Below are 27,194 nucleotides of genomic sequence, written 5' to 3' on the forward strand. Positions count from 1 at the left end.
ATAAGGAAATAATAGAGGAATTCTATAACTATATATAAGCATGCAGGCAATAAATACCATTATTCAGATCATGGGGCTTGTAAATTATTAGTAATATCAATTCTACTCCTCACCATTGCATACAAACTGTAAAGCAATGGGTCTAATTTGCACTGGTGCTCACATACAGATGTTGATCACCTTTACTGGAAGATATTTATGTTTTTGAGGAACATATTCAAGAAATGTCATATAACACAACAGATAACTTTATAATGCTTTTGCAAAGCATACTGAAGTATCAACCCTCCTTCAGGCTAACCCATCTGATCACTGCTTACTTGTGTCAGTCAATAGTGAAGGTCGCCATTGCCTGATCCCCAGGAGAAGTATTCAGTTCAGGGCAGACATACAATGATCTTGAAGAGAACTCAGACCAATCCTGCACAAATATTATTACAGCTGCCACTCTCTGAACCTGAGAAAACAGGAAATTGCCAAAATAAAATTAAGGAAACGATTAAAAAGAACAAAATCGAAATGTGGATTTCTGTTTGCTTACATTTGCTTTAATGCTACGCTGTATGTTTATATTTCAAAAATGTTCTGGTCACGTCCCTCTAGCCAAAATCTAGAAATAAATAAACCAACTCTGCTGATTAGCAGGGTCAAAGTTTTGTAATTAGATCTTTACTCATGGAATCTACAAGCTCCTTCCAAACTCTGCTTATTCACAGGAGGCATAGTTTTATGTACATGCAAGTAGAAGTGGGGCATTATAATTTTGGTGATCTGCTCCAGTAAGGACTCAGGGCGATTATGACGGTAAAATCACTGTACACTCTAGTTAGTACTGTACACTCTAGCTAGTATAGCTGGCTCACCTTTTTGTATGAGTGACCATGTGACCAAGCGTCTTTGAGATGAAACAAGGCCGTCATTATTGGCCCGACCTGTGCCCCTGCACCCACATCCTTTGTCTTCTCCATGCTACACTGAATGACGGAATTGTTGGCGGTAATGGAGAGGGTTGACCTGCATGTGTCTATGAACTAGTGTTGCTGATTAGCCACCTCACCACGGATGGTGATGGGTTCGAATATCGTCTCTTCCTGTTCAGAAAGTCAGCACCTATTCAGTAAGAAGACCTTGGGCAAGTCTCCCTAACATTGCTACTGCCTAATGAGTGCACCCTAGTGACTGCAGCTCTGGCACTTTGAGTCTGCCAGGAGAAAAGCGTGATATAAATGTTCTGTGTCTTGTCTTCTGTGTGTCAATTGTTATTATTATTAAACTTTATAAAGCACTAACATACTGTATTACACAGCGCTGTACAATAGAAAGGGGAGACATTACAGCATTCGGCAATGTTACACAGCGACATTATTGCATTCAGTAATGATACACAAAATAGTGATGTTACAATGTCTGGAGAAGTATAGAAGACAAGTCATTAGGTCCATAAGATTGGGGAGAGGAACAAACAGGGGGGAGGGCAACAATCTAACATATACCACTTCCATCCTGTTCCTGATGGAGCAAATCTAGAGGTCATCCTGCAGCCCAGACCAGAGTTGGTGAGATCTTTTGGTGAATTGGTGACCACCACTTATTGCTTCCTCTCTACTTTATCAGATCATTTGCATTACAGGTGGAAGGACAATGGTATTATCATTACATGCAACAGGAGCCACTCTCTGCCTGCATACTATGATTAGCACAGCAAGGGATGTAGATTAACAGTCTGGAAGTTCGTCTAAAAACTTGCTCCAGCATTACATAGTGTCTAGCAAACCTGGATCGAAAAAAAAAAACACCTTATGATATGAATTGTATGTGTTGTACGGATAATCAATAGAACAATAGTAGCAAAGAAAAGAGTCTTATATTTTTATTTTCAGTTATATAGCCTTGTTTTTATAACATTGCATCTTACTGCCACAGTTGCAGTTTTAAAACCCTTTGAACTTTTCTGCAGAAAAAACTTGTCTCAAGCTGTCCCTCAGTGTTTCTTGGCTTTTTAAGTGTTTCAAACAACTGGACTGTGTCCGACCCCAGTTGGGTCGAATAGCTCAGAGAAGCTCTTTTGCATAGAAAACAAATGACGTTTTTTAACTCTTCCTGTACTAGGAGATTCTTTACTACTAATGTTCCATTTCTTAGCTGTACTACGAATACAATTCATTATCTCATACATTTTTCATTTTTAGGTTTAGTTTAAAGCATAATTCTGTACAAGCAAAGGAACAATAGGTCTCAAAGACTGATGGCAACGACTGAGGATACAACTGGGGTACTTTATTTAGCAAGTCACACTTCTCCTTTAAAATGAACTGTGACACTTGAGTTGCTACAGTATTGCTGTTACAACATTGTATAAACATCTATGTAAAAGCATTGCAAGTCAAATTGCTTACTGTATCTATCGATGATATTTTCACAGCTAAAACCTGATTTGTTTCTCTGAACAACAGTGCTGTTTTTGCCCCAGTTTCCTCTCCATCTGTCTTGATAATGCAGGCCAACTACCACATCTTTATCAGGCTGTTCCTAAATAAACTGGCTGTACAAAATGTAACGTTTTCTTTCACATACTCTGCATGGCTGTGATGTCAGTGCATCTTTTAGTGCAATTCACTTTAACCTCAGCAATGTCATATTCCGTACAATAGTATTACACGTATAGAAATAAGGCTAGCAAGCTAGACTCTACTCACTGCATTAAAGGACAACTGTAGGGAGAGGTATATGGAGGCTGCCATATTTATTTCTTTTTAAACAGTACCAGTTGCCTGGCAGCCCTGCTGATCTATTTGGCTGCAGTAATGTCTGAATCACACCAGAAACAAGCATGCAGCTAATCTTGTCAGATCTGACAATTATGTCAGAAACACCTGATCTGCTGCATGCTTGTTCATGGTCTATGGCTGAAAGTATTAGAGACAGAGGATCTGCAGGATAACCAGGCAACTGGCATTGCTTAAAATGAAATAAATGGCAGCCTCCATAATTCCTATTGCTTCAGTTGTCCTTTAATCTTCAGCATAAAAGTAAAATAAATAAATTATACATATGGATGAAGGGAAGATGTCACTAAATGAAGAATTGCAAGGCTGTTATGGTGATTAGGCAGTTGCTCTATGCCTTATGGATAGGAAGCAGTTAATAACTAATGCATTCTAGTCTGTGCTGGAGGGCCTCTCAGGGAGTTGGAGGAATCAGTCTGGCGTGATTACTTCAGATTATAATTTAAAGCATCCCAATCACTTGTTTAAAGGGGAACTGAAGAGAGAGGTATATGGAGGCTGTCCTGTTTATTTCCTTTTAGACAATACCAGTTGCCTGGCAGCCCTGCTGATCCTCTGCCTCTAATACTATTAGCCATAGCCCCTGAACAAGCATGCAGCAGATCAGGTGTTTCAGTGGTTCAGACTTATAAGTCTGATCTGACAAGACTAGCTGCATGCTTGTTTCTGGTTTTACTCAGATACTACTGCAGAGAAATAGACCAGCAGGGCTGCCAGGCAACTGGTATTGATTAAAAGGAAATACACATGACAGCCTCCATATACCTCTCTCTTCAGTTTCCCTTTAAGGTTAAAGAGGTGGAAGAGAGGCGACCCCTTCCTAAGCTATTGGCTGCAATCAGCTTCTGCAGGATACATTGTAGCCAAGCTGAGACAGCTGTGCATTGTCTGCGCTGCACTGAAGTCTGTGAAACAAGTTACTCGGAGCAGTCAGCGTACGTCGTGCTTACAGTGCGTCCTGCAGCAGCTGATGTGCATATGGATTAAGTTGGTTTGGGTTAATCATAGGCACTTCTTTCTTAACCACTTGAGGACCCATCCTTTACCCCCCCTTAAGGACCAGCGCTGGTTTGAGTGATCTGTGCTGGGTGGGCTCTGCAGCCCCCAGCACAGATCAGGGTGCAGGCAGGGAGATCAGATTGCCCCCCTTTTTTCCCCCCTATGGGGATGATGTGCTGGGGGGGTCTGATCTCTCCTGCCTGCTGTGGGTGCCGGGGGGGCACCTTAAAGCCCCCCTCCGCGGCGAAATCCTCCCCCTCCCTCTCCTACCTGGCCCCCTCCTGGAGATCCGGCTGCACAGGACGCTATCCGTCCTGTGCAGCCAGTGACAGGCTGTCTCCTGTCACATGGCGGCGATCCCCGGCCGCTGATTGGCCGGGGATCGCCGATCTGCCTTACGGCGCTGCTGCGCAGCAGCGCCGTACAAATGTAAACAAAGCGGATTATTTCCGCTTGTGTTTACATCTAGCCTGCGAGCCGCCATCGGCGGCCCGCAGGCTATTCACGGAGCCCCCCGCCGTGATTTGACAGGAAGCAGCCGCTCGTACGAGCGGCTGCTTCCTGATTAATTAGGCTGCAGCTGGCGACGCAGTACTGCGTCGCTGGTCCTGCAGCTGCCACTTTGCCGACGCACGTTATGAGTGTGCGGTCGGCAAGTGGTTAAAGAAACTCCGTAACAAAAATTGCATCCTGTTTTTTATCATCCTACAAGTTCCAAAACCTATTCTAATGTGTTCTGGCTTACTGCAGCACTTTCTGCTATCACAGTCTCTGTAATAAATCAATGTATCTTTCCCTTGTCAGACTTGTCAGCCTGTATCTGGAAGGCTGCCAAGTTCTTCAGTGTTGTGGTTCTGCTATGAATTCCCCCTTCCAGGCCCCTCTATGCACACTGCCTGTGTATTATTTAGATTAGAGCAGCTTCTCTCTTCTCTTTTACAAGCTGGATAAATCGTCCTCTGAGCTGGCTGGGCTTTCACATACTGAAGAATTACAGACAAGGGCAAAGCTGTTTGCAGGAGAAAAAAGAGCAGCCTGAAACTTCAGTGCATGAGAACAGGGGGAAAGAAACACACAAATGATCTCTTGAGATTCAAAAGGAAGGCTGAATACAGCCTGCTTGTGTATGGATGTATTTTCTATGTGTGGACATACAGTATATCAACCTACTTCCTGTTTTGGTGGCCATTTTGTTTGTTTATAAATAAACTTTTTAAAACTGTTTTTAACCACTTTTAATGCGGCGAGGAGCGGCAAAATTGTGACAGAGGGGAATAGGAGATGTCCCCTAACGCACTGGTATGTTTACTTTTGTGCGATTTTAACAATACAGATTCTCTTTAAGGTGTATACACATTCACAGTTACGCTTTGTACATATGTTTTATGAAACTCAGCAGAGGCTAAGAATTGACTGTGTACAGGATCCTATTGTACACCGCATGTTCTCCCACCTCCATAGCAACAGATGACTTGGCCTCAATCTGTTGCCTGAGTGATCAAGTCCCCATCCTCTCCGATACTGGTGTATATTGGTTCCATGGAGGGACGATGCATCAGCACATGGCAGAATTGTTGCGGGAGGGGGGGGGGGGGTGGAGAGAATAAACACAATAAAGATTGGCTTGCTCATCTGTGTTGTATAGACATGCTGGATCACTAAGCGACCTGAGGGTACACTTGTACTCATGCTAGATTGTTATGCAAGGTGCCCCCTGAATGGTCTCCAATGTGTACAAAGCTTTATAAAGCCTCAACCAAAGTTCAAACACATGAAACAAGAGGCAGAGTTATTTTTTACTGTAAATTGGAATTTAATGTAGTCACACTAGATTCCTTCACATGTTTGAGAAAAGGCATTGTAGAGCCCTGTCACTAGCTTCACCAGCAAAGCTAGCAACAGGTTTGGTTAAAGATGTGTCTTGGCAAGTTATGAAGAAATGTACTATGATATGTTTATGCAACGTTGGTATTAATGTTGGAAAATAAGGATAAGTGCAGTCCAGTGCAATGTTTATTACATGGTAGAAAAATAAGGACAAATTGAGAGCCCAAATTGTCTAATATGTCAAAATAATAGATACAAATTAGTATAAGTAAAAATGTACTCACAAACGTGGGTTACCACTAAGTGCCTCTACACACTGCTGTGCTTGTGCTGCACTTTTCAAATCGCATGCATTTTTTAATCGTAAGGTCTTTTGAAAAATCATGAAAATCGTGAAGACCTGTTCACAATGGTGCGATGCACTTTTTCTATTCTCATGATGACTTGTGATTTAAAAATCACATGCGATTTGAAAAATGCAGCGCAAGCGCAGCAGTGTGTAATGGCCCTAAGGCAACCACTGTAATTGCAGATGGGGAGATTGGACCCGACCCCACTCGTGTTTATTAATGTCGCTCTCCATAGATATAGAAAAAGGGTGTGACACTAAAGATATTGTACTTTTATGTTATTGTATGCTGTGTATCGTACTAGTTTTTAGTTTATGTATTTGCTCCCTTCTTTTATTACCTGATGAAGCAGGCTGTAGCCTGTGAAACGTGTTGCAAATAGGTTGTGGAGTTATTTGATTAGAGAAAAAGAAAATTAAGTGGACGCTTGACTGTTGAGTATACTTTGGGGAGGTGAACACCACTAACTCCCTTCTTAAACTGTTTTTATTTTTTTTATGCTCATCTGGTGCCTCAGTTCTAACATTGTTTATTACATCAAACTGTCAGTGGAAACTTTCTATTTCTACTTATGATTGATAACTTGCTTAGTATCTTTTATCGTAAAAGTGCTCAGCTTCAAAAGAGTCTTTGAGCGAGGACAAAGTGGAAGGGAAAAACCGTCAGCCAGGTAGTGGTAGCTGATGATCTAATCTCTGAAATGAACAGCACATGGATTTTTGTGTTTTTTATGGAAGGAGCTTGCTAAAACGGAATCTCATGTAAAAGCCTCAGTGAAGGATTAATGGTGTGAGTGAGTAATACGTCTTTTGTAAGGAAGGAGCAGAAATCTAATCTCTATCATTCTTTATTGATGTTATAAATTAAAACAGTGTTTTCAGGTGGTTCATATCAGCACGATGACACAATATGAAATAGATATAAAACGCTAACATTTCTAACCGTTCCCTGTCATTTTTTACATACCATTGGCCCGTAGAGTTTCTTTCTATCTAAATAAATCAGAGCATAAAGCTATGCTGCCTCTTGCTTGTCTTTGTTAAATACATATCTGTAAGGTAGAATGTACCCCATGTCAAACACTTCAGTAAACCCCTATGAAAAAAAAACGATAGTTCCTTTTCTTTTTTTTTTTGCATACATAAACCCAAACATTATAAGAAGTGTGAAATTCCTTTGCACAAGACTGCACAGTATGTGAGACAGCCATCCTTCCATGCAGTGTCCATGTCCATTAGTTCCACAAGCTGACACCTGCATCCATTGTAAGGCAACACCTGTGAAACTTGCTTTGTAAACATTTGGAACACTTGATGGTGAAGCAGGATGAAGATACAGTTTACTAAGCTCCAGTTCAGATCCATTCTATGTCCCTGAATTGGTGATCAGCAGCAAGCTGGGATATCTCCATAAAAATTAGCTCCCCAGACTGTTAAAGGATTCCTTAGCGGTAATTATTTTTCAAAAAGGATGCCTAATTTGTACGGGGAGTTGTGTGGATCGCAGCAGTTATCACGCGCTCTGCCGCTCTCAGTGCTTATCACGCAAACAGCATTAGTTCACGTGATAGGTTATTGCAGGATCACATGCGCGTTTCACATGAACGAATGCTGTTCTTGTGATAAACACGCAGAGCGCGTGATAACTGCTGTGATAGCAGCTATCATGCGTTTGTGAATCGACCCCCTCCTGTGCCCCGGCGTCTCCCTCCATTCTACGGTACTGATCCACATAATCTTTTTCCTGGTCCACTGACCGTGCCAACCAGGAAGTAGATTATGTGTTATTTTTTAATTACAGATTGTGTCTAAAGCCTCATACACATGGTAGACTATAGCTTTATAGACAAGCTCCACCACTGTTGGTAAAAAAAATGAGTGATCCCTAGTAATAATGCAATGAACGAATGACATCTGATGGCAACATAGCATCAGGGATGCTCAAATGTACCCAAATTCGATTTGAGTACATTCGAATTCGGGTCCGGGTCAAATTCAGATTCGGCCGGTTCGAATGGACTTGAATTTGATTCGGGTGGATTCGAATCCGGGTCAGGGGAAAATTCGGCCGTGATCACGAATTCGTGATTCAAAACCCGCCGGGTTTAAGGGTTAATTGCAAAGCCCCCTTAAATACCAGAATCACCAAATTTGCAGGTTATGTTAAGAAGAAAAGTGGGAGCAAGGGGAATTTTTTTTTCCAAAAAGACCTTATACTTTTAACCTCCTTGCCGGTCTAAAAAATCCGGCAAGGAGGCAGCGCCGCACATTTTTTAAATTTTTTTTTAAATCATGTAGCGAGCCAAGGGCTCGCTACATGATAGCCGCTAAGCGGCGGCATCCCCCCACCCACTCCGATCGCCTTCGGCGATCAGAGTATGCAGGGAATCCCGTTGAGAACGGGATTTCCTGCAGGGCTTCCCCGGTCGCCATGGCGACGGGGCGGGATGACGTCACCGATGTCATGGACGTCGGGACGTCATAGGGAATCCCGATCCGCCCCTCAACGCTGCCTGGCACTGATTGGCCAGGCAGCGCAGGGCTCTGGGGCGGGGGGGAGCGACTCGGCGCAGCGGATTGCGGCGGATCGGCGGCGAGCGGCGGCGATCGGAAGTTACAAGCAGCTAGCAAAGTGCTAGCTGCTTGTAACAAAAAAAAATTATGCAAATCGGCCCAGCGGGGCCTGAGATATCCTCCTGCGCAGGTTACCCCGAGCTGAGCTCGGGATAACCGGCAAGGAGGTTAAGAAAATCGATTTTAAAAGTTCAAAGAAAAAAAACGATACATTTAAATGCCGCGGGTCAAAGAGTGTGGGAAATATTTCCCAGCAGTTAATAGAAAAGGCCCTTACATCCTAGCAACACCAAATTTGCAGGATATGTTAAAAAGATAGTGGGAAACAATATTTAAAAAAAAATTAAGCATTTTTAATTTTGGGGAATGTTCTGTTTGAGTGTTGGAAACCTGGAAAAAAAAATGACGTAGGGCCCCCCTCCTGAGCCTCTGTAACCCCTTGTCCCCCATGCAGGCTGGGATAGCCAGAATGCGGAGCCCCGGTCGACTGGGGCTTCGCACCCTGAGCTATACCAGCCCACATGGCCAATGGTATGGGGGGGGAGAAGGGTGACCAAGCCTTCCCCTCTCCACCCGAGCCCTTGTCCAATCCATGGACAAGGGGCTCTTCCCCACCTCCAGTGCCCCAAGAGGAGGTGGGGGGCGACCACTCCCTGGGGGGGTTCATGGTGGCATCTGGGAGTCCCCTTTAAGAAGGGGACCCCAGATTCCCACCCCTCTCCCGGGAGAAATGAGTATAGTGGTACAAAGTACCCCTTACCCATTTCCACAAAGGGTTAAATGAAATAAAAACACAACCACGAAAAAAGTATTTTAATATTCTTAATTAACCAGAAATACTTACCTGTACCTTTAAAAAAAATGTTCCCACGCCTATATCCTTGGTAAATGATCCAATGAATACAGTATTCTCCAATCTTGCGATCTTCAATTACCTTGATTGAAGATTTTCTCACGGCAATTAGCTATACTATACCTTAGAATGCGTCCTGCTGACGCATAGCGCCGGCTCCCGCTGTCCTCCCCGCCTCCTCACCTGTCACCCTCACCTAGGCTGGCACCTGGTGCTCCCTCACCTAGGCTGGCACCCGCTGCACCCATGGGTGCACCGGGTGCCAGCCTAGGTGAATGTGACAGGTGCAGCCAGGAGGGGAGAGACAGCGGGAGCCACACTGCTATACGTCCGCACAGGACGCATACTAAGCTATAGTAACCGGCTCATGAATGAGCTGGTTCTTTTTGTATTTAATCGAATAAATCGTTTCAGAGCCGATTCATTCGATTCAATACAAAAAGAACCGGCTCATTCATGAGCCGGACTAATAACTTAGAATGCGTCCTGTGCGGATGTATAGCAGTGCGGCTCCCGCTGTCTCTCCCCACCTGGCTGCACCTGTCACCCTCACCTAGGCTGGCACCTGGTGCACCCATGGGTGCACCAGGTGCCAGCCTAGGTGAGGGTGACAGGTGAGGAGATGGGGAGGCCAGCGGGAGCCGGTGCTATGCGTTGGCAGGACGCTAAGGTATAGTATAGCTAATTGCCGTGGGAGATCTTCAATCAAGGTAATTGAAGATCGCAAGATTGGAGGATACTGTATTAGTTGGATCATTTACCGAGGATATTGGCGTGGGAACATTTTTTTAAAGGTACAGGTAAGTATTTCTGGTTAGTTAAGAATATTAAAATACTTTGCTCGTGGTTGTGTTTTTATTTCATTTAAACCTTTGTGACAATGGGTAAGGGGTACTTTGTACCCCTATACTCATTTCTACTGGGAGGGGGTGGGCATCTGGGGTCCCCTTCTTAAAGGGGACTCCCAGATGCCACCATGAACCCCCCCAGGGAGTCGTTGCCCCCACCTCCTCCTGGGGCACTGGAGGTGGGGAAGAGCCCCTTGTCCATGGATTGGACAAGGGCTCTGGGGGAGAGGGGAAGGCTTGGCCGCCCATCTCCCCCGGAGCCCCCCCATACCATGGACCATGCGGGCTGGTAGAGCTTAGGGTGCAAAGCCCCAGTCGGCCAGGGCTCCGCATTCTGGCTATCCCAGCGTGCATGGGGGACAAGGGGTTAGAGAAGCTCGGGAAGGGGGACCCCATGCCATTTTTTTTCAGATTTCCCACACGCAGAACATTCCCCAAAAATAAAAATGTTTAATTTAATTTAACTATCTTTTTAACATATCCTGCAAATTTGGAGTTGCTAGGATGTAAGGGGCCTTTGCTACTAACTGCTAAAGTCGGTGGGTGATTAATCAACCAGAGTTATGGGGGTGCAAACGTGCTGAATTTTGCCATTGGCTTTCATTGGGCTTCCTATTTCACTTTAAAAAATCTCACATTTTTCCAAAGGACGATGACTCAGCAGTGGCAAATTTTCTAGCATTGTAGAGACTCTTAGGGGGCTCAGGACTGGTGAGTTTCGGGCCCATAACCCAAAGAGATATTAGCCTAGGGTCACAAAAACCTGTTTATTTTTGCAAATGGTACTGGTGGCGATTCTGACGAACATAAATCGCAGCTATGGCCGTTAGCAAAGTCTGAATCTCACGACATGTCGCTTGCAGGTAGACGCCATATTGTTGTACTAGCACTCCAAAAGTGCTAAAATCCTCCATAGGCTTTCATTGGGGCCTAGGTTTTGAGGGTACAAAAGCACAGGTTTCTGACGAACGGTAAGGTGAGGGCCCGAAACTCACCAGCCCTGAGCCCCCTTAAAGAGAACCCGAGGTGGCATTGTATTACGTAAGTGGGGCACAGAGGCTGGTTGGTCACACTAACACCAGCCTCTGTTGCCCCATCGTGTGTCTCAAAGACCCCCCTGCTCGCCGCTATACTCCCCGCAGTGCTGGCGACACGCAGCGTGTCGCCAGCACAATCAATGTTTACTCAATGTTTACTCTAGCGCTGTCTGTCCAATCCCGCTGATTGGAGGGAAGGGACGAGGGCGGGTAGCGGCGATGCGGAGGAGGCGTGGGAGCGGCGCTGACAGACAGCGCTAGAGTAAACATTGTGCTGTCGACGCGCTGCGTGTCGCCAGCACTGCGGGGAGTATAGCGGCGAGCAGGGGGGTCTTTGAGACACACGATGGGGCAACAGAGGCTGGTGTTAGTGTGCCCAACCAGCCTCTGTGCCCCACTAACGTAATACAATGCCACCTCGGGTTCTCTTTAAACTTCCTACAAAGCCTGAAAATTTGGGGCTGCTCAGCCGTACCGTTTGGCAGAAACCTGCGCTTTTGTACCCTCAAAACCTAGGCCCCAATGAAAGCCTATGGGGGATTTTAGCACTTTTGCACCCCTGTAACTTTGGTTTGCAGAGATGTAGGGAACCCAAAATTGGAGTGCAAGTACAACAATATGCCTTCTACCTGCTTGTGACCCTAGGCTATGACCTCTTTGGCCTAGGGGCCCGAAACTCACCAGTTATGAGCCCCTAAGAGTCCCTACAATGCTAGAAAATTTGCCACTGCTGAAACATCGTCCTTTGAAAAAATGTGAGATTTTGGAAAGTGAAATAGGAAGCCCAATGAAAGCCTATGGGGGATTTTAGCACTTTTGCACCCCCGTCACTTTGGTTTGCAGAGATGTTGGGAACCCAAAATTGAAGTGCAAGTAAAACAATATGCCTTCTACCTGCATGCCAAATGTCGTGAGCTTTAGACTTTGCTAACGGCCATGGCTACTATTTGTGTTCATCAGAATCGCCACCAGTACCATTGCAAAAATAATCGTCTCTGAACCGATTCATTCGTTTCAATACAAATGAACCGTCTCATTCATGAGCCGGTTACTATAGCTTAGAATGCGTCCTGTACGGACGTATAGCAGTGCAGCTCCTGCTGTATCTCCCCACCTGGCTGCACCTGTCACCCTCACCTAGGCTGGCACCAGGTGCCAGCCTAGGTGAGGGTGAGAGGTGAGGAGGCGGGGAGGACAGCCGCATTCTAAGGTATAGTATAGCTAATTGCCATGGGAGATCTTCAATCAAGGTAATTGAAGATCGCAAGATTGGAGGATACTGTATTCATTGGATCATTTACCGAAGAAATGGGCATGGGAACATTTTTTTAAAGGTACAGGTAAGTATTTCTGGTTAATTAAGAATATTAAAATACTTTTTTCGTGGTTGTGTTTTTATTTCATTTAACCCTTTGTGGAAATGGGTAAGGGGTACAGGTACTTTGTACACCTATACTCATTTCTCCTGGGAGGGGGGTGGGATCTGGGGTCCCCTCCTTAAAGGGGACTCCCAGATTCCACCATGAACCCCCCAGGGAGTCGTCGCCCCCACCTCCACCTGGGGCACCGGAGGTGGGGAAGAGCCCCTTGTCCTTGGATTGGACAAGGGCTCGGGGGGAGAGGGGAAGGCTTGGCCGCCCCTCTCCCCCGGAGCCCCCCCATACCATGGACCATGCGGGCTGGTATAGTTTAGGGTGCGAAGCCCCAGTCGGCCGGGGCTCCGCATTCTGGCTATCCCAGCCTGTATGGGGGACAAGGGGTTACAGATTCTCGGGAGGGGGGACCCCACACCATTTTTTTACAGATTTCCCACACTCAGAACATTCCCCAAAAATAAAAATGTTTAATTTTTTTTTAAATATTGTTTCCCACTATTTTTTTTTTTAAATATCCTGCAAATTTGGTGTTGCTAGGATGTAAGGGTCTGTGCTATTAACTCGAAATATTTCCCACAATCTGTCATTGCCCGGCATTTAAATGTATCGTTTTTTTCTTTGAACTTTTAAAATCGATTTTCTCAAAAAGTATAAGGTCTTTTTGCAAAAAAAAATGTTCCCTTGCTCCCACTTTTCTTCTTAACATAACCTGCAAATTTGGTGATTCTGGCATTTAAGGGGGCTTTGCTATTAACCCTTAAAGGGGAACTTCAGCCTAAACAAACATACTGTCATCAAGTTACATTAGTTATGTTAATTAGAATAGATAGGTAATATAATCTCTTACCCACCCTGTTTTAAAAGAACAGGCAAATGTTTGTGATTCATGGGGGCTGCCATCTTTGTCCTGGGGGCAGCCATCTTTTTGGTTGAAAGGAGGTGACAAGGAGCAGGAGACAGTTCCAACTGTCCTGTGTCCTGATCAGCCCTTCCAGCTGCACATGCTAGGCTTCAAATGTCAAATTCAAAATGTAAAAAAAAAAAAAAGTGCACCAAAACAGCAGAACGAGAACAACAAAATCAGAAATCCCATCATGCTTTGCACAGCATCAGGGAAAAATGCCCGGGCAGTTTTCTTCTGTGCAGCTAAAAATGAGGCTTGTATAAGAGAAACAAAGTTCTGATGCTGTGAAACTGTTAAAGAAACACCAAGCCTTTTCAGAGCTGCTGAGTCGATTTTTAGTCCGGAGGTTCACTTTAAAGTCGGCGGGTTTTGGGCGACGGTAGCTGAATCCGAATTCGTGATCATGGGTTTAACCACTTCACCACTGAGGGGTTTTACCCCTTGAACACCAGAGCAATTTTCACCTTTCAGCGCTCCTTCCATTCATTCGTCTATAACTTTATTATTACTTATCGCAATGAAATTAAGTATATCTTGTTTTTTTCGCCACCAATTAGGCTTTCTTTAGGTGGGACATTATGCCAAGAATTATTTTATTCTAAATGTGTTTTATTGGGAAAATAGGAAAAAATGTGGGAAAAAATATTATTTTTCAGTTTTCGGCCATTATAGTTTTTAAATAATGCATGCTACTGTAATTAAAACCCATGAAATGTATTTGCCCATTTGTCCCAGTTATAAAACCGTTTAAATTATGTCCCTATCACAATGTTTGGCGCCAATATTTTATTTGGAAATAAAGGTGCATTTTTTTCAGTTTTGCATCCATCCCTAATTACAAGCCCGTAGTTTATAAAGTAACAGTGTTATACCTTCTTGACATAAATATTTAAAAAGTTCAGTCCCTGAGGTAACTATTTGTTTGTTTTTTTATTGTATTTTTTTTTTTTAATTACAAAAAAAAATAAAAAATTGGGGAGTGTGGGAGGTAATGAGTTAATTTATTGTGTAAAACCAATGTGTTTGTATATGTAAAATGCTTTAGGGTGTAGTTTTACTATTTGGCCACAAGATGGCCACAGTGTGTTTGTTTACATGCGAACTGTAAGCATCCGGAAGGACGCTTACAGGAAGCAGTACGAGGCTGGGTAAATCACAATGATCGCGCTGTTTCTCAAAGAAGCATCAGATCATTGCGGGGGCTTAGATCAACGAACAGGAATGGATTTTCCCGTTCATTGATCTCCGGGCGGGCAGCGGCGTGCACGAGCGGCGGGTGCGCGCGCACGAGCGGCGGGAGCATGGACAGCGGCGGTAGCGCGGAAGGTACGGAGAAATTCGTACCGCGGGGGGTAAAGTGGTTAACACTCGTGATCACGGCCGAATTTGAGAGTAAAATTCCGATACAATCGAATTCTAATTCGTGATCGGCATCGATCTTCGAATTCTAATTCGACTTCTGGATTCATAAAAAACTACTTGTAGTCATGGGTAAATTTGAATTCAAGATCACTGGTGAGCAACCCTGCATAGCATATTTGAAGTCAACAACAGCACAACAATGGTCTACTAAATGTATCGTTCATGGAAGCTCAAAACTGAGTAACTAAGGAACTAGCTACACACAAGGATTTTAAATGAGGCGATTGTTTCTCATGCGATGCAGAGGACTTTCAGACGACTAACAGATCTGCCAGGATTGATCAGTCCGAGTGCTGTAAAAACAGCGTAATAGGAATTATGGCTATAGCGGTGCTCAGTGACTAATTTGGGCACCGTCCAAAAGACGGAGCACAAATTACTATGAAAACACTGTAATTTGGTCACCAGCAATAGCTGGAAGCTGAATTACATCTTTCCTCACTATTCATGGTGGCCTGGAGGGGGAATAGTAATAAGCGCTGCCAGGACTTCTTCAGGAGCAGGGTGAGCCATTTATCGGCTTTACCCTGTGCCCAAATCTCCCGGCAACTGATTCATATGTATGGGGATCGGTCTACATGGATGATAATTGTCTTCTTTGTAATTGTTCCACTTTCTTTCTAATGACACTTTGATGACCTGTTGTTCCTTGTTTGTTATGGGTGACAGTGATAGAGCATGTATACGAGGCTTAAGCATGGCAGAGGTGGAAGTTCTGGGCCATCTCAAGCGAGAATCTACCATGTATACAGCTTCCCTGATGAGTAATGGAAAGATTTTCAGATTATCGGGGGTGAGTGAATTGTTCCCTTTCTTACCCCACCTTCTGTAAGCCCCCCCCCCCCCTTCATAGCAACACAACTTGTTACTGGGCTTCATCCTAGAGACAAATCTGTACAGCGCTTGGCCCTAAACAAATTATAGATACTCTGTCCATGAAGCTACAGGAAATTGATCGGTAGTACAGGCTATGATTATAGGCGCTCTGTGACACATTAAAAAGGCCGGCTGCAGGATGTATAGAATATATGCTTCCATGAGTATGAGAGAGATAGGTGTGTGAGAAGTTTAGCACTGGCTTCATTTGCTTTGGTTGAATAAACAAATCAAGGGCAGTCTAAGCACATTAAACATTTTGTAGAACGTTACAGCTAAAGCTAATTCATCCCTTATTGATCCTAGCCAGCCCATTAGTGTTCAGTATTGTATGCAATGTGCAGATGTAATATGCAAAATGTTTCTACTGAAACTAATTGTCAAACAATATCTGGATCCCAGTGCATCTGTCATGATTAAATGTTAAGACAGTAACCTTGACTGACAGCTATACTGTAGATATTGGATGCCAAAGTTAAAATGACCTTTCATCTTGAAGGATAACTGTAATGAGAGGGATGTAAAGGTTGCCTTAATTTTTATAATCCAGTATATCGCACCACCTAGGGGTGGAGGCGGTGGGAATTTTCTTGAGTGAGTTGGGGATTCAGTATACAGTCCACAATATGTTTTTTGTTAACCCTTTTGAATTTTATTTTGACCAACAATATATTCCTTTTTGAAGGTACCCACTACCTCTAGATGCTGGGGGCTGCGATGGGCATGATGTGTGCCCCGTCATATGCCAACCTGTACCTGGGGGCGTGGGAAAGAGAGTTGTTTGCGTACGAGGTACCTGTGCCACATTTTGGCCTGGCACAGGTACATCAATGATATTCTCATTTTTTGGACGGGCGATCTTGACCTCCTGTCCAGTTTTGTAGGAATTCTGAACAACAACACGCGTAATCTGAAATTCACGATGCAGACAAGCTCTTCAGACATTCCGTTTCTAGATCTCTCAATCTCGATCTCAGGCGACGGCCTCATCTCTACTCGTCTGTATAGAAAGGAAACGGCCACCAATTCTTCATTAAGGGCAGAAAGCTTCCACCAACACATTATTGAAGGCATCCCAAATGGGACGCAATTGCTCAGATGATGAAGTTTTTCGTGAGGAGGCGGGTCGTCTGAGGTTGAGATTTCGGGAGAGAGGTTACAAAGATAAAAGCCTGATTAAAGCATACAAAAGAGCAGATACGAGCTCAAGGAATATGCTTTTAGCTGGTAAACGATATCCAATTAGACGTGATGAACAGACTTTAAGATTTAGCACTAAATTTTCGGCGCAGCATCGCAAAGTCTCTCGCATTATAGAAAAGCATTGGCACATTTTGACGAATGATGCTAAGTTGGGCACCATTGTTCCTGAAATCCCTCTTTTTTCGTTTCGGAGAGCGCCCTCACTGCAGGTACATAGCCATTTTGTTGACCCAAAAGCCAAAACTAGACATTGTAAAACTTTGGGCCCCTACACTTGTGGTGGTTGCTCTATGTGTCGCTACATTCAAGTTGGTAGGTCTGTGTTATTGCCTGATGGAAGAGATTGGTCTCTTTGACACTTTGTCAACTGTGGTACAACTCTTGTGGTTTATCTGTTATTAAGCCCCTGCGGGGCATTTTATGTGGGGAAGACGAAAAATTAATTTCGATCTAGAATTTCTCAACACATTACAAGTATAAACAGTTTGACTGCGACCAATCTCACTCATGTGGCTAAACATTTTAAAACATCTCATGGAGGTAAACATCAGTCTGTACGGTTTGTAGGTTTAGACAGGATCCATGGCTCAGCAAGAGGGGGTAAAATGGATCGTTTACTTTTACAGAAAGAGGCAAGATGGATATTTGATTTGGATGCAACTAGGTACCCTGGTCTTAATGAAAACACTAGCTATGCCCCCATTTTGCCCCTTTGACTTGTTACCCTCACTTTCTGCAAATTTTGGGTTACACTGCGTCTCAGTTTCTAGCTGGGGGAGTAGGGAGGTATTGTTCCTCCCCTTTTCCCTTTGGAGCATCTCACAGCCCAATATGTAGTCATTATTTGTAAGAGATGAGGCAGCTGCGGCGAACAGCACCGCCGCCGCAGCTGCCTCCATGCGGCCATCCGTCCGTCTGGCATCCAGGACGCCGAGGACGGAGCCTTCTTCCATGCTGGGGGTTGCCTTAGCACGCGCGCGCGCGCACAGAAGGCACCTTTGTGTGGGGAGGAAGCCCGTCTGCTGACCTGCTGGTCGGCTGATGTCAGAGGAGTCCCACGGCGCCCAGGATTGGCTGATTCTGGAGGGGCGTGCCAGTGGGATCTCCTCTGCTTCTTAAGCCTGCGGGCTTCATTCTCTCACTGTCTGTTGTCTTGAATACTCTGCGTGTTAGCGCTCAGACCTTAGGCTAGATCCCAGGTGTTGATGCTAAGGATTTCACACCTAGTCTAGGATTTTGCTACCTTGTTACTATTGTATTGTTTAGACTAGTTCCCGGGTGTTGATGCCAAGGACTTCACACCCAGACTAGGATATTGCTTATTTATTGATCTCCTGTGTATGACTCTTAGCGATTTCTCTGACTCTGATTCTGCTTTCTGATCCTGTACTTTTGCCTATCTGTCTACCTGTTGCTGAACCTCTGCCTGATTTCCGATTACTCTCTTGTCTCACGATTCTGTACCGATACGTACCTTCCTGTTGCTGAACCTCTGCCTGATTACCGTTTACTCTCTTGTCTCACGATCCTGTACCGATACTTACCTCTCTGTTGCCGATCTTTGCCTGTCAGACCATTCTACTCACCAGTAGGCCCTCGCCACTGGTGAGGTGCTATCTCCACCAGCCCCGCTGGTGAAGTTGTTCTATAATGCAGTACTGTTTGCCTGCAGTACCGTCTGAATCACCCGCTCCCTGGGAGATTCTCTCTCTTCAGTTGCTGTATCTCCAGCTTGCTGGGGTAGTACTCTATTATACAGTCAGTGTCCTGATAGTACATCACCAGCCCCTCTGGTGAGGTCTCGCCAAACTATTAAAGTTACGGTTGCACCAAACACCACACACTCAGCTCTTTGTCTTGCTATACATGCATTATTGGTGATTTTGCAGATCACACATAATCTGGTATAGCGTCTGCATTATTGGTGATTCTGCAGATCACCATATAATCAGACGTCTGAGCTACGACACAAGACCATTACATTATTGTCTTTTTCTCAATCGAGTTGTAATATTTATGCATAGTCTTGCTTATATTCCTGGAGGATTGGCGTGACACATTTGTGTTTTGCCTATCTGTATTCCAGGTTGTTTAAAAAGTGAAGATGTTTTGGGATAAAAGTGCAGCTGATTTATCTCTGATATGGCATTAATTGTTATTATACATTTACCTATAGTTGTGTATGCATTTGCTGGTATTGCAAGCATTATGAGCTGCTGGGCACGCCCCCTGGGTGTCCCCGCCGTCCGATCCGGCTGCTCTGCGCCTGTGAGCTCTCTCCCGCCCCTTCCCTCGGGCCTGCGTGCGGGTGGGCGGGGCTTGGTGGACGCGCCCGGGCGCGCTATTAGTTGGCTCGCCCATCGTGTTTGCCTGCCCCACACCCCTGCTTGCGCTGGCCCGTGGGAGGGGGCGGGAGACACCGTGCGCTGCGGCCGGATTGGGCGGTGGTAGACACTTAGGTGGCATGTCACAGATACAGAGAAACGCCTCCTGAAGAAGCCGACAGTTGCCGGCGAAATCGATCAAAGACGCTGGCCTCTCTCATCGCAGTGCCCTGCTGAACACTGGGCCACCCCTGGATCACCGTGACCCCTTCCTCCTTCCAGCCAATAGATGCCATGGAATACTAAGAGCCCAATGGGCACATATCATGCCACACAAGCGATTCCTGTGCCAACACTTGTTTTTCAGCGTTACAAGCTTATATGTCTGCCACAGTTGCCTCATCTGAACTTACACATGTCTGCGTTCGCTACTGACAAGTTACATTGCTAACTGGCTACAGATAATCGATGTGCTGAATGTTTGCTTTGACTGCTCACATTGCATGCTGCAACTGCATGATCTGCTAAACTAACAATGGACACCTTGTGTTTTCTGCTAACAAGTGATGCGGCCGTGTGCATGGACTTTTGCTAAACTTGTATGCTCTGGCTATGTGCTATTTGAAGATGAACTTTTGAGCATTTCTGTGACTGTCAATCCAAGACATTCTGAAGCAGCTGAGTACGCCTGTTTAGGCGGTGTTATATCATCCATATTTACATCGCAGCTTCTAGGTCACAGTGGACACAAAAGTCTATATTGCTAATGAACTGTGTTGGAGTTACATACCAATTTGCACATTATCAAGAGCTTTCTGGCTGGGAGTTGAGGTGTTGGTACCTCCCCTTTCTGATTCCTTCCTTCATCTTGCCTATTTTGCAGACATCAAAATAATTAACAACGCCTTTTTTTGTAACCTGCATATGGCAGGTGGATTCTTAAACATCATTTTTTGAGCTACGCAGCATTTATTTTTGGCCCTGTGCATAGAGGTCATATTCTGCCTAATAGAGTAGGTGGGGTGGTGTAGAGAGGGAGGTGGGCCTAGGGATGTGGGCAGGTCACCGCTATGGATGGTTTTATGTATAAATGTGCAAGTGTTAAATAAAGTTTTGTATTTTTTTCAAACATATTTGTATTCAAACAGGTCATACCCTTTCCATATTTGATCTCAAAGGGTTTGTTCTTAATGTTAAGACAGTAACCTTGACTGACAGCTATACTGTAGATATTGGAGGCCAAAGTTAAAATGACCTTTCATCTTGAAGGACAACTGTAATGAGAGGGATGTAGAGACCATATTTATTTCCTCTTAAACAATACCAGTTGCCTGGCTGTCCTGCTGAACTATTTGGCTGCAGTAGTGTCTAGATAACACCAGAAACAAGCATGCGGATACTCTTGTCAGATCTGACAATAATGTCAGAAACACCTGATGTGCTGCATGTTTGTTCAGGGTCTATGGCTAAAAGTATGAGAGGCAGAAGATCAGCAGGGATGCCAGGCAACTAGTATTGTTTAAAAGGAAATAAATATGTCAGCCTCCATAGCCCTCTTGCTACAGTTGTTCTTTAATGCAAATATCAGCATTGCATTATAGGCAGGTGTTAGCATTATGCTTTGTAGCAATGGGGTTTATTCACTAATCTGCGGCAAGCAGAATAACGCGCAATAAGTAGAGTGCACTAGACTGCATGCAATGTATTATAGCATTATGCTCTACACATCATGCGGTAACACTTTACTCATGTTAATCTGCTTATCGCAGTATAGTGAATATACCTCAATACCCAAGTACCTTAACCTATTTTGGTTCCTGGACGTAGAAACTACGTCCAGGAACCATGCGCTCTACCGCGCGCTCCCGCAGCCGATCGCGCGCGTGCACGCGTGCTCCCGGCCCGCGGTTCGTTAGCCAGGCAATCAGTAAATTGGGCTATGGTGCCCGATCACTGATTCCTCTCCCTCGCTGAAAAAGCGACAGCGTCTCTCGGAAGCTGCGCCTTTTCTGGCTGATACCTCCCCCATGTGTCGCTCTAAGCGTGTGTTACGCTTAGAGTGACGTCATGTAAACAAACTCATGGCCGCCATCTTGTGGCCAAAAAGTAATACTACAACTAAAAGTAAAAAAAAAAAATGAAAATCAACACACATTTACATTATAACACTACTGTTTACCTCCCACCCTCCCAAAACTACCCAAATAAAATGTTTAATATAAAAAAAAAAACATTACAATAAAAAACAAACAAACATGTAAATATTTACCTAAGGGTCTAAACTTTTTAACCACTTCCATACCATGAAATTGTGTGCTGATCTGTGCTGCGTGGGCTCTCCAGCCCACAGCACAGATCAGCTAGCAGCCAGGGCGATCAGACTTCCCCCCTTTTTTCCCCACTAGGGGGATGTCCTGCTGGGGGGGTCTGATCGCCGTCGGCTGCTTGCGCTTGCGGGGGGGGGGCTCTTCAAAGCCCCCCTCCGCAGCGCTTCCTGGCCTCCTTCCCCTTCCCTCCCTCTCCCTCCCCCTGTGAGCGGCGCAGGACGGATGGGATAGGCTTTAGCCTATCAGATGCCGGCGATCCCCGGCCAATCAGAGGCCGGGGATCGCCGATCTCCTCTACGGCGCCGCTGCGCAGCAGCGCCGTATACATGTAAACACCGGGGAAGATCTTCCCCGTGTGTTTACATTTACCTTGCGAGCCGCCGATCGGCTCGCAGGGTGTTCACGGAGACACCCTCCGTGAACTGACATGGAACGCGTTTCCATGGTATACACTTCAGGATTCAGGGGCGTATATATACGCACCGAGAATCCGGAAGTGGTTAAATATCAATGTAAAGATGAAATATTTCTATATTTTTTTTTATTTTAAACTTGTAAATAGTGATGGATGCAAAACGGAAAAAATGCACCTTTATTTCCAAATAAAATATTGTCGCCATACATTGTGATAGGGACATAATTTTAACGGTGTAATAACCGGGACATATGGGCAAATACAATACGTGAGTTTTAATTATGGAGGCATGTATTATTTTAAAACTATAATGGCTGAAAACTGAGAAATAATCAACTTTTTCCATTTTTTTCTTATTCTTCCTGTTAAAATGCATTTACAGTAAAGTGGCTCTTAGCAAAATGTACCCCCCAAAGAAAGCCTAATTGGTGGCGGAAAAAACAAGATATAGATCAGTTCATTGTGATAAGTAGTGATAAAGTTATAGGCTAATGAATGGGAGGTGAACATTTCTCAAGTGAAAACGACGGAACGCGAATGGGTTAAGGAACTCCAGCCTAAACAAACATACTGTCATAAAGTTACATTAGTTATGTTAATTAAAATAGATAGGTAATATAATCTCTTACCCACCCTGTTTTAAAAGAACAGGCAAATGTTTGATTTCATGAGGGCAGCCATCTGTTTGGTTGAAAGGAGGTGACAGGGAGCATGAGACACAGTTCCAACTGTCCTGTGTCCTGAGCACCTCTCCCAGTTGCTAGGCAACGTGAATAACAACATAGGAAATCCCATCATTCTCTGCACAGCATCAGGGAAAAAAAGCCTGGGCTTTTTTTCTTTGATGGGTGAAGCTTAGCAAAAATGCAGCTAAAAATGATGCTTTGGTAAGAAAAACAAAGTTCTGATGCTGTGAAAATGTTAAAAAAACACCAAGCCTTTTCAGTGCTGCTGAGTAGATTTTTAGTCCGGAGGTTTTATGAAAGTCACACAATTTCTTATTTATTTGCTGAAAATTACTTTTATCATTTTTAAGTACTATACTATTTGGGCAGTTGGTTTGACCCTTTGGCCAGGCTATCCCCTTCCTCCTGTGACGTTCTTTTGTGACTGTCAGGCTCAGGTTTCTAACTATAATCTTTTAATCTTTGCCAATCTACTCCTTTAAATGTAAGCACTGTATTATAGGTTGCCATTCTAAAAATAAAGATGTTTAATATTGTGAACCTCCTGCAAGGAACTGTGATGATTTACAAAATGCAATAAACCACAGTAGCCAGATTTAGCCAGGGTGAAGATAGCTGAGTAGATGATGGGCTTGATTCACAAAAGCGTGATAACTCAGTTATCAAGCCTAAAAGCTTTGCACGTGCAAACTAGGGTGCTAAGTAGTTTGCACATGCAAAGTTGTTGCTGTTCGTGTGCTAAGTTTTAGCGCGCATACCGCGTAACGCCGTTCTCGTGCTAAAACTTAGCACGCGAACAGCAACAACTTTGCATGTGCAAACTACTTAGCACCCTAGTTTGCACATGCAAAGCCTTGAAATCAATAGAGCTTCGCCCGCACAGTAAAATAGAGTATGTTAATGTAATTATGAATGGTGGTTACATTAACATGTGTGGTACTGTAAAGCGGCCCACGCGGCGCATAATGAAGTATATACAGTAATAATCAATGTTTTACATTGCGCTCGCCTGATCTGCACTGACTTCGCGCGCTAACTATCACTATCACGTGAAGTCAGTGCAGTTCACAGTACTTTGCATGCGAAGCGTTTGCGTGCAAAACTTTGCGAAACATGCAAACTCTGACGTGCATGTTATCACGTGCAAAGCATGTTAGCACGTGCAAAGTGGCTTTTCACTGGTGTGCTAAAACTTTGCATGCTTTCGTGAATCAAGCCCGATGTGTGTCGAATAATCCCTGTAGAATTATCTTTACACTAGTCTACCTAAGCCCGGATAGACAGAGAAAGTGGATGACGCAGGGACAGTTAGGTTTTATTGTATAGGATATCTTGTTTTTTTGTGTTTTTTTAATTATGTTTCAATAACACTTCTTTATTTTTGCTTTGTTGCTATTATGTAACCAATATCAATTATGGAAGAGTTGGTTCTTGATTCCTTGGTTTTAGTGTCGCAGATTTGGATACAATTTTTCTTTATACATTTTTTGGGTGCTGCATGAAATTTTACAGCTCTCTTAACTGGAATGCCCCTTCACTCCTTAAAGCCCACTCCCAATAAACATTTGCAGTTTCCCCACCTGCCTCACCCCCATATAGTCTTTAGACATGAGTGCCAGCTGCTAAAAATATGTTGCATACCATAATGTTTGTACTGAAATGTGCAGTCACATTAATTATGCGAGAGTGGTCACATTAATTATGCAGGGAGCTTGCACTTGCTTCCACTCACCAACCCTCCTCTTATGGTGGGAGAAAAGAGGCTGTAGCTAGTGGAAAGGGGGTGAGGGAGCCTCTTTGTTGACAGAATGGGCCCAACAACAGCATAAGTAAAGGGAACATTTTGATACAGAAATCACAGTATGTAGTTTGTTTGTTTTTACTTTAGCTGGCACTTATGTTTAATGACGAAATGATGTCCACAAAGATGGATTAAGATGTAATGGGGTCCTAGACAAGGTAGTAAGCTGAAGTGGAGAGAGGTCAAGGTGGCAGGTGGGCCCTTTGACTCCCATGAGGACCCAAGCACCTGCCTAGGTTGCCTGGTGGATGATCCTGCTCACTCTGGGCAAGGGGTGAAGAGTGAGGAAGATATGCCAGGTGTAAAAGAGAGAACATTTGTACCTGGAGAAAGCCCTTCAAAAATGTAAAATGTCAAACATAATACAAGGTCCATAATAAAAATCAATTGAAATTTCTACACAGGGTGTGTCTGTGTTGGAGGATCTTCACTGAGCCCTGAGTTGTAGTGTATAATGTATAATAATTTTGTATGACGTTCATGAACAAACAAACACAGAACATTTATATCGCGCTTTTCACCTGGCGGACTCAAAGCGCCAGAGCTGCAGCCACTAGGACGCGCTCTATAGGCAGTAGCAGTGTTAGGGAGTCTTGCCCAAGGTCTCCTACTGAATTGGTGCTGGCTTACTGAACAGGCAGAGCCGAGATTCGAACCCAGGTCTCCTGTGTCCGAGGCAGAGCCCTTAACCACTACACTATCCAGCCACTCCCATGAATTATTTTTAAATACCTGAAGAAAACAGAGAAGTCATCAAAACTAATATTTCCTTTAAAGCAGGTTACAGCTTACACTTATCCTACCAACTAAAACCTAAGTGTCTCTGCGTCCCATGTCCATGTGTGTGTGTCCCTGCATTTGCGCTACTGCGTATGTGCCGCAGGGACAACCGTTGTTGGTACAAGAGCAGGACAGCCAGGGGGCTGGGCGGGCACACACAGTGGTGGCCGTGGTGACAGACCTAAGCCTGTTACTAAATGGTCTAAGGTCACTAGTATGTTTATATTATAACAGAAAATACTTGCACATATCTATTAAAACTAAATATATCTCATTTTTTTCACTAGTGTTATGATTACACGGATGGAGCGGTGACTGGAGACCTGTGTGAAGATCTCTGCGTAACAGACAAGTTGGTCTATAAAAACTGTCTATACTATCACCGGGGAAAGAAGGTTATACAGGCTGATTGGAAAGGCAACTCAGTCATCCTGAAGTCAAAAAATGATGCCTTTTCTAAATTCCAGGCACCTGTCTTTCTAAACAAACCAGATCCTCAAAGTCTGTCAGACACTGAACTGCTTGTGATGGTAGCTGTGGAAATCAAAAACGTTCTTGGCTTGAATTTGCCAAACAACACTATAATTCCTATATGGACTGAAAAGAAGAAACATCACAACTGGAAGGCGGAGCTTGCTAGTATGTGGACTTTGTTTCAACAAGAAGAGTACCTGCTCTTTAACTTGTTACAAGACTTCAGTAGACATGTCCTGCAGGTCATTGGAACTTGCGGACACTTCTACGCAGTAGAATTTTTGAGTGCTGGACACTCTTGGAAACCAAATCTCTTCTCCTTAGAAGAAGTGGTTGGACAGTGCAATACAGGTGAGGAAAAGATGAACGCTCTCCTTGATATTGCCATCAGCTTCTTAGATATGGTCCATCAGTTTGACACAGAGTTTTCTCATCAGCTCCACCTGTGTGATGTCAAACCGGAGAACTTTGCCATAAGAAGTGACCTCACTGTAAGTTTACATTGTTATTATAATAGATCTGAAAACATTGGTCCTATACACTCACATTTCAAGTAGTAGTACTATAGTAAAAATATACAGTGACAAATACAATTTGATGACAAATTAACATGCTAAAATACATGTTTACACTGAATGCTAATGCTTTTTTCACTTTGCTAAGCACACCTAATATGCCTACAAACTTGTCAATACTCTATGTCACATATATCGTCCTAGACGTTATATAGAGAATTGCTCCGGTAGATTTTCCAACTGGGATGGAAAAGTGCAGACATCATCTTCCACCGAAAATAAAATAACTAGCTTTGAATAGAGCACAATGGATTTATTACCAGTAAACACTTTTGGCCTGGTTCAGTGGTCAGTTGCATTGCATGCATTCTGTATGTCAGCTTACTGTCCATACAACTCTATGGGCCTGTTCACTGTACTGTAGTGGAAATGGTCACATTATTCTAACTCGCTGCATTCAGGCTTTGTATTAAAGTCTATGTCCCATCTCCATTGCAGTTCACAGTCATTATAACGCATGTGTTATGCAGTTGTCCACTGTGAACCTAGCTTTACAATTCTGAAAGTGTAAGGCTTAGTTCACACTACAAATGGCAAGAGCTAAGCGCTTTTGTTAGCGATTTTGTTAAGCGATTCCTGGCATTTTTAGAACAATTTGCATTTTTTTTGCAAGCGTGTTCTTGTTTTGCGAATTTGCGATTTTGTGCGTGCAGACAAACAAGTAGTCCACTCTTTGACCTGAATGTTAAATTTGCTTGAAAAATGCTCACAAAATTGCCATTCAAAGCATATGCAATTGAGGCAAATTAGGAAAATGG

General features: G+C 44.1%; 1 protein-coding gene across 1 annotated transcript in view; it reads left to right on the forward strand.

Moving 5' to 3' along the window:
* The window catches only part of DIPK1C (divergent protein kinase domain 1C), a 117,099-nt gene that overhangs the window by 37,713 nt on the left and 52,192 nt on the right, over positions 1 to 27,194 (forward strand). Inside the window, exon 2 of the mRNA XM_068234666.1 lies at positions 25,675 to 26,352. Within this exon, the coding sequence (XP_068090767.1) occupies positions 25,675 to 26,352 (678 nt within the window). The remainder of the gene's footprint in view (positions 1 to 25,674; positions 26,353 to 27,194) is intronic.

This window comes from Hyperolius riggenbachi, chromosome 5 (assembly GCF_040937935.1).
Source record: "Hyperolius riggenbachi isolate aHypRig1 chromosome 5, aHypRig1.pri, whole genome shotgun sequence".
NCBI classification, from domain to species: domain Eukaryota; kingdom Metazoa; phylum Chordata; class Amphibia; order Anura; family Hyperoliidae; genus Hyperolius; species Hyperolius riggenbachi.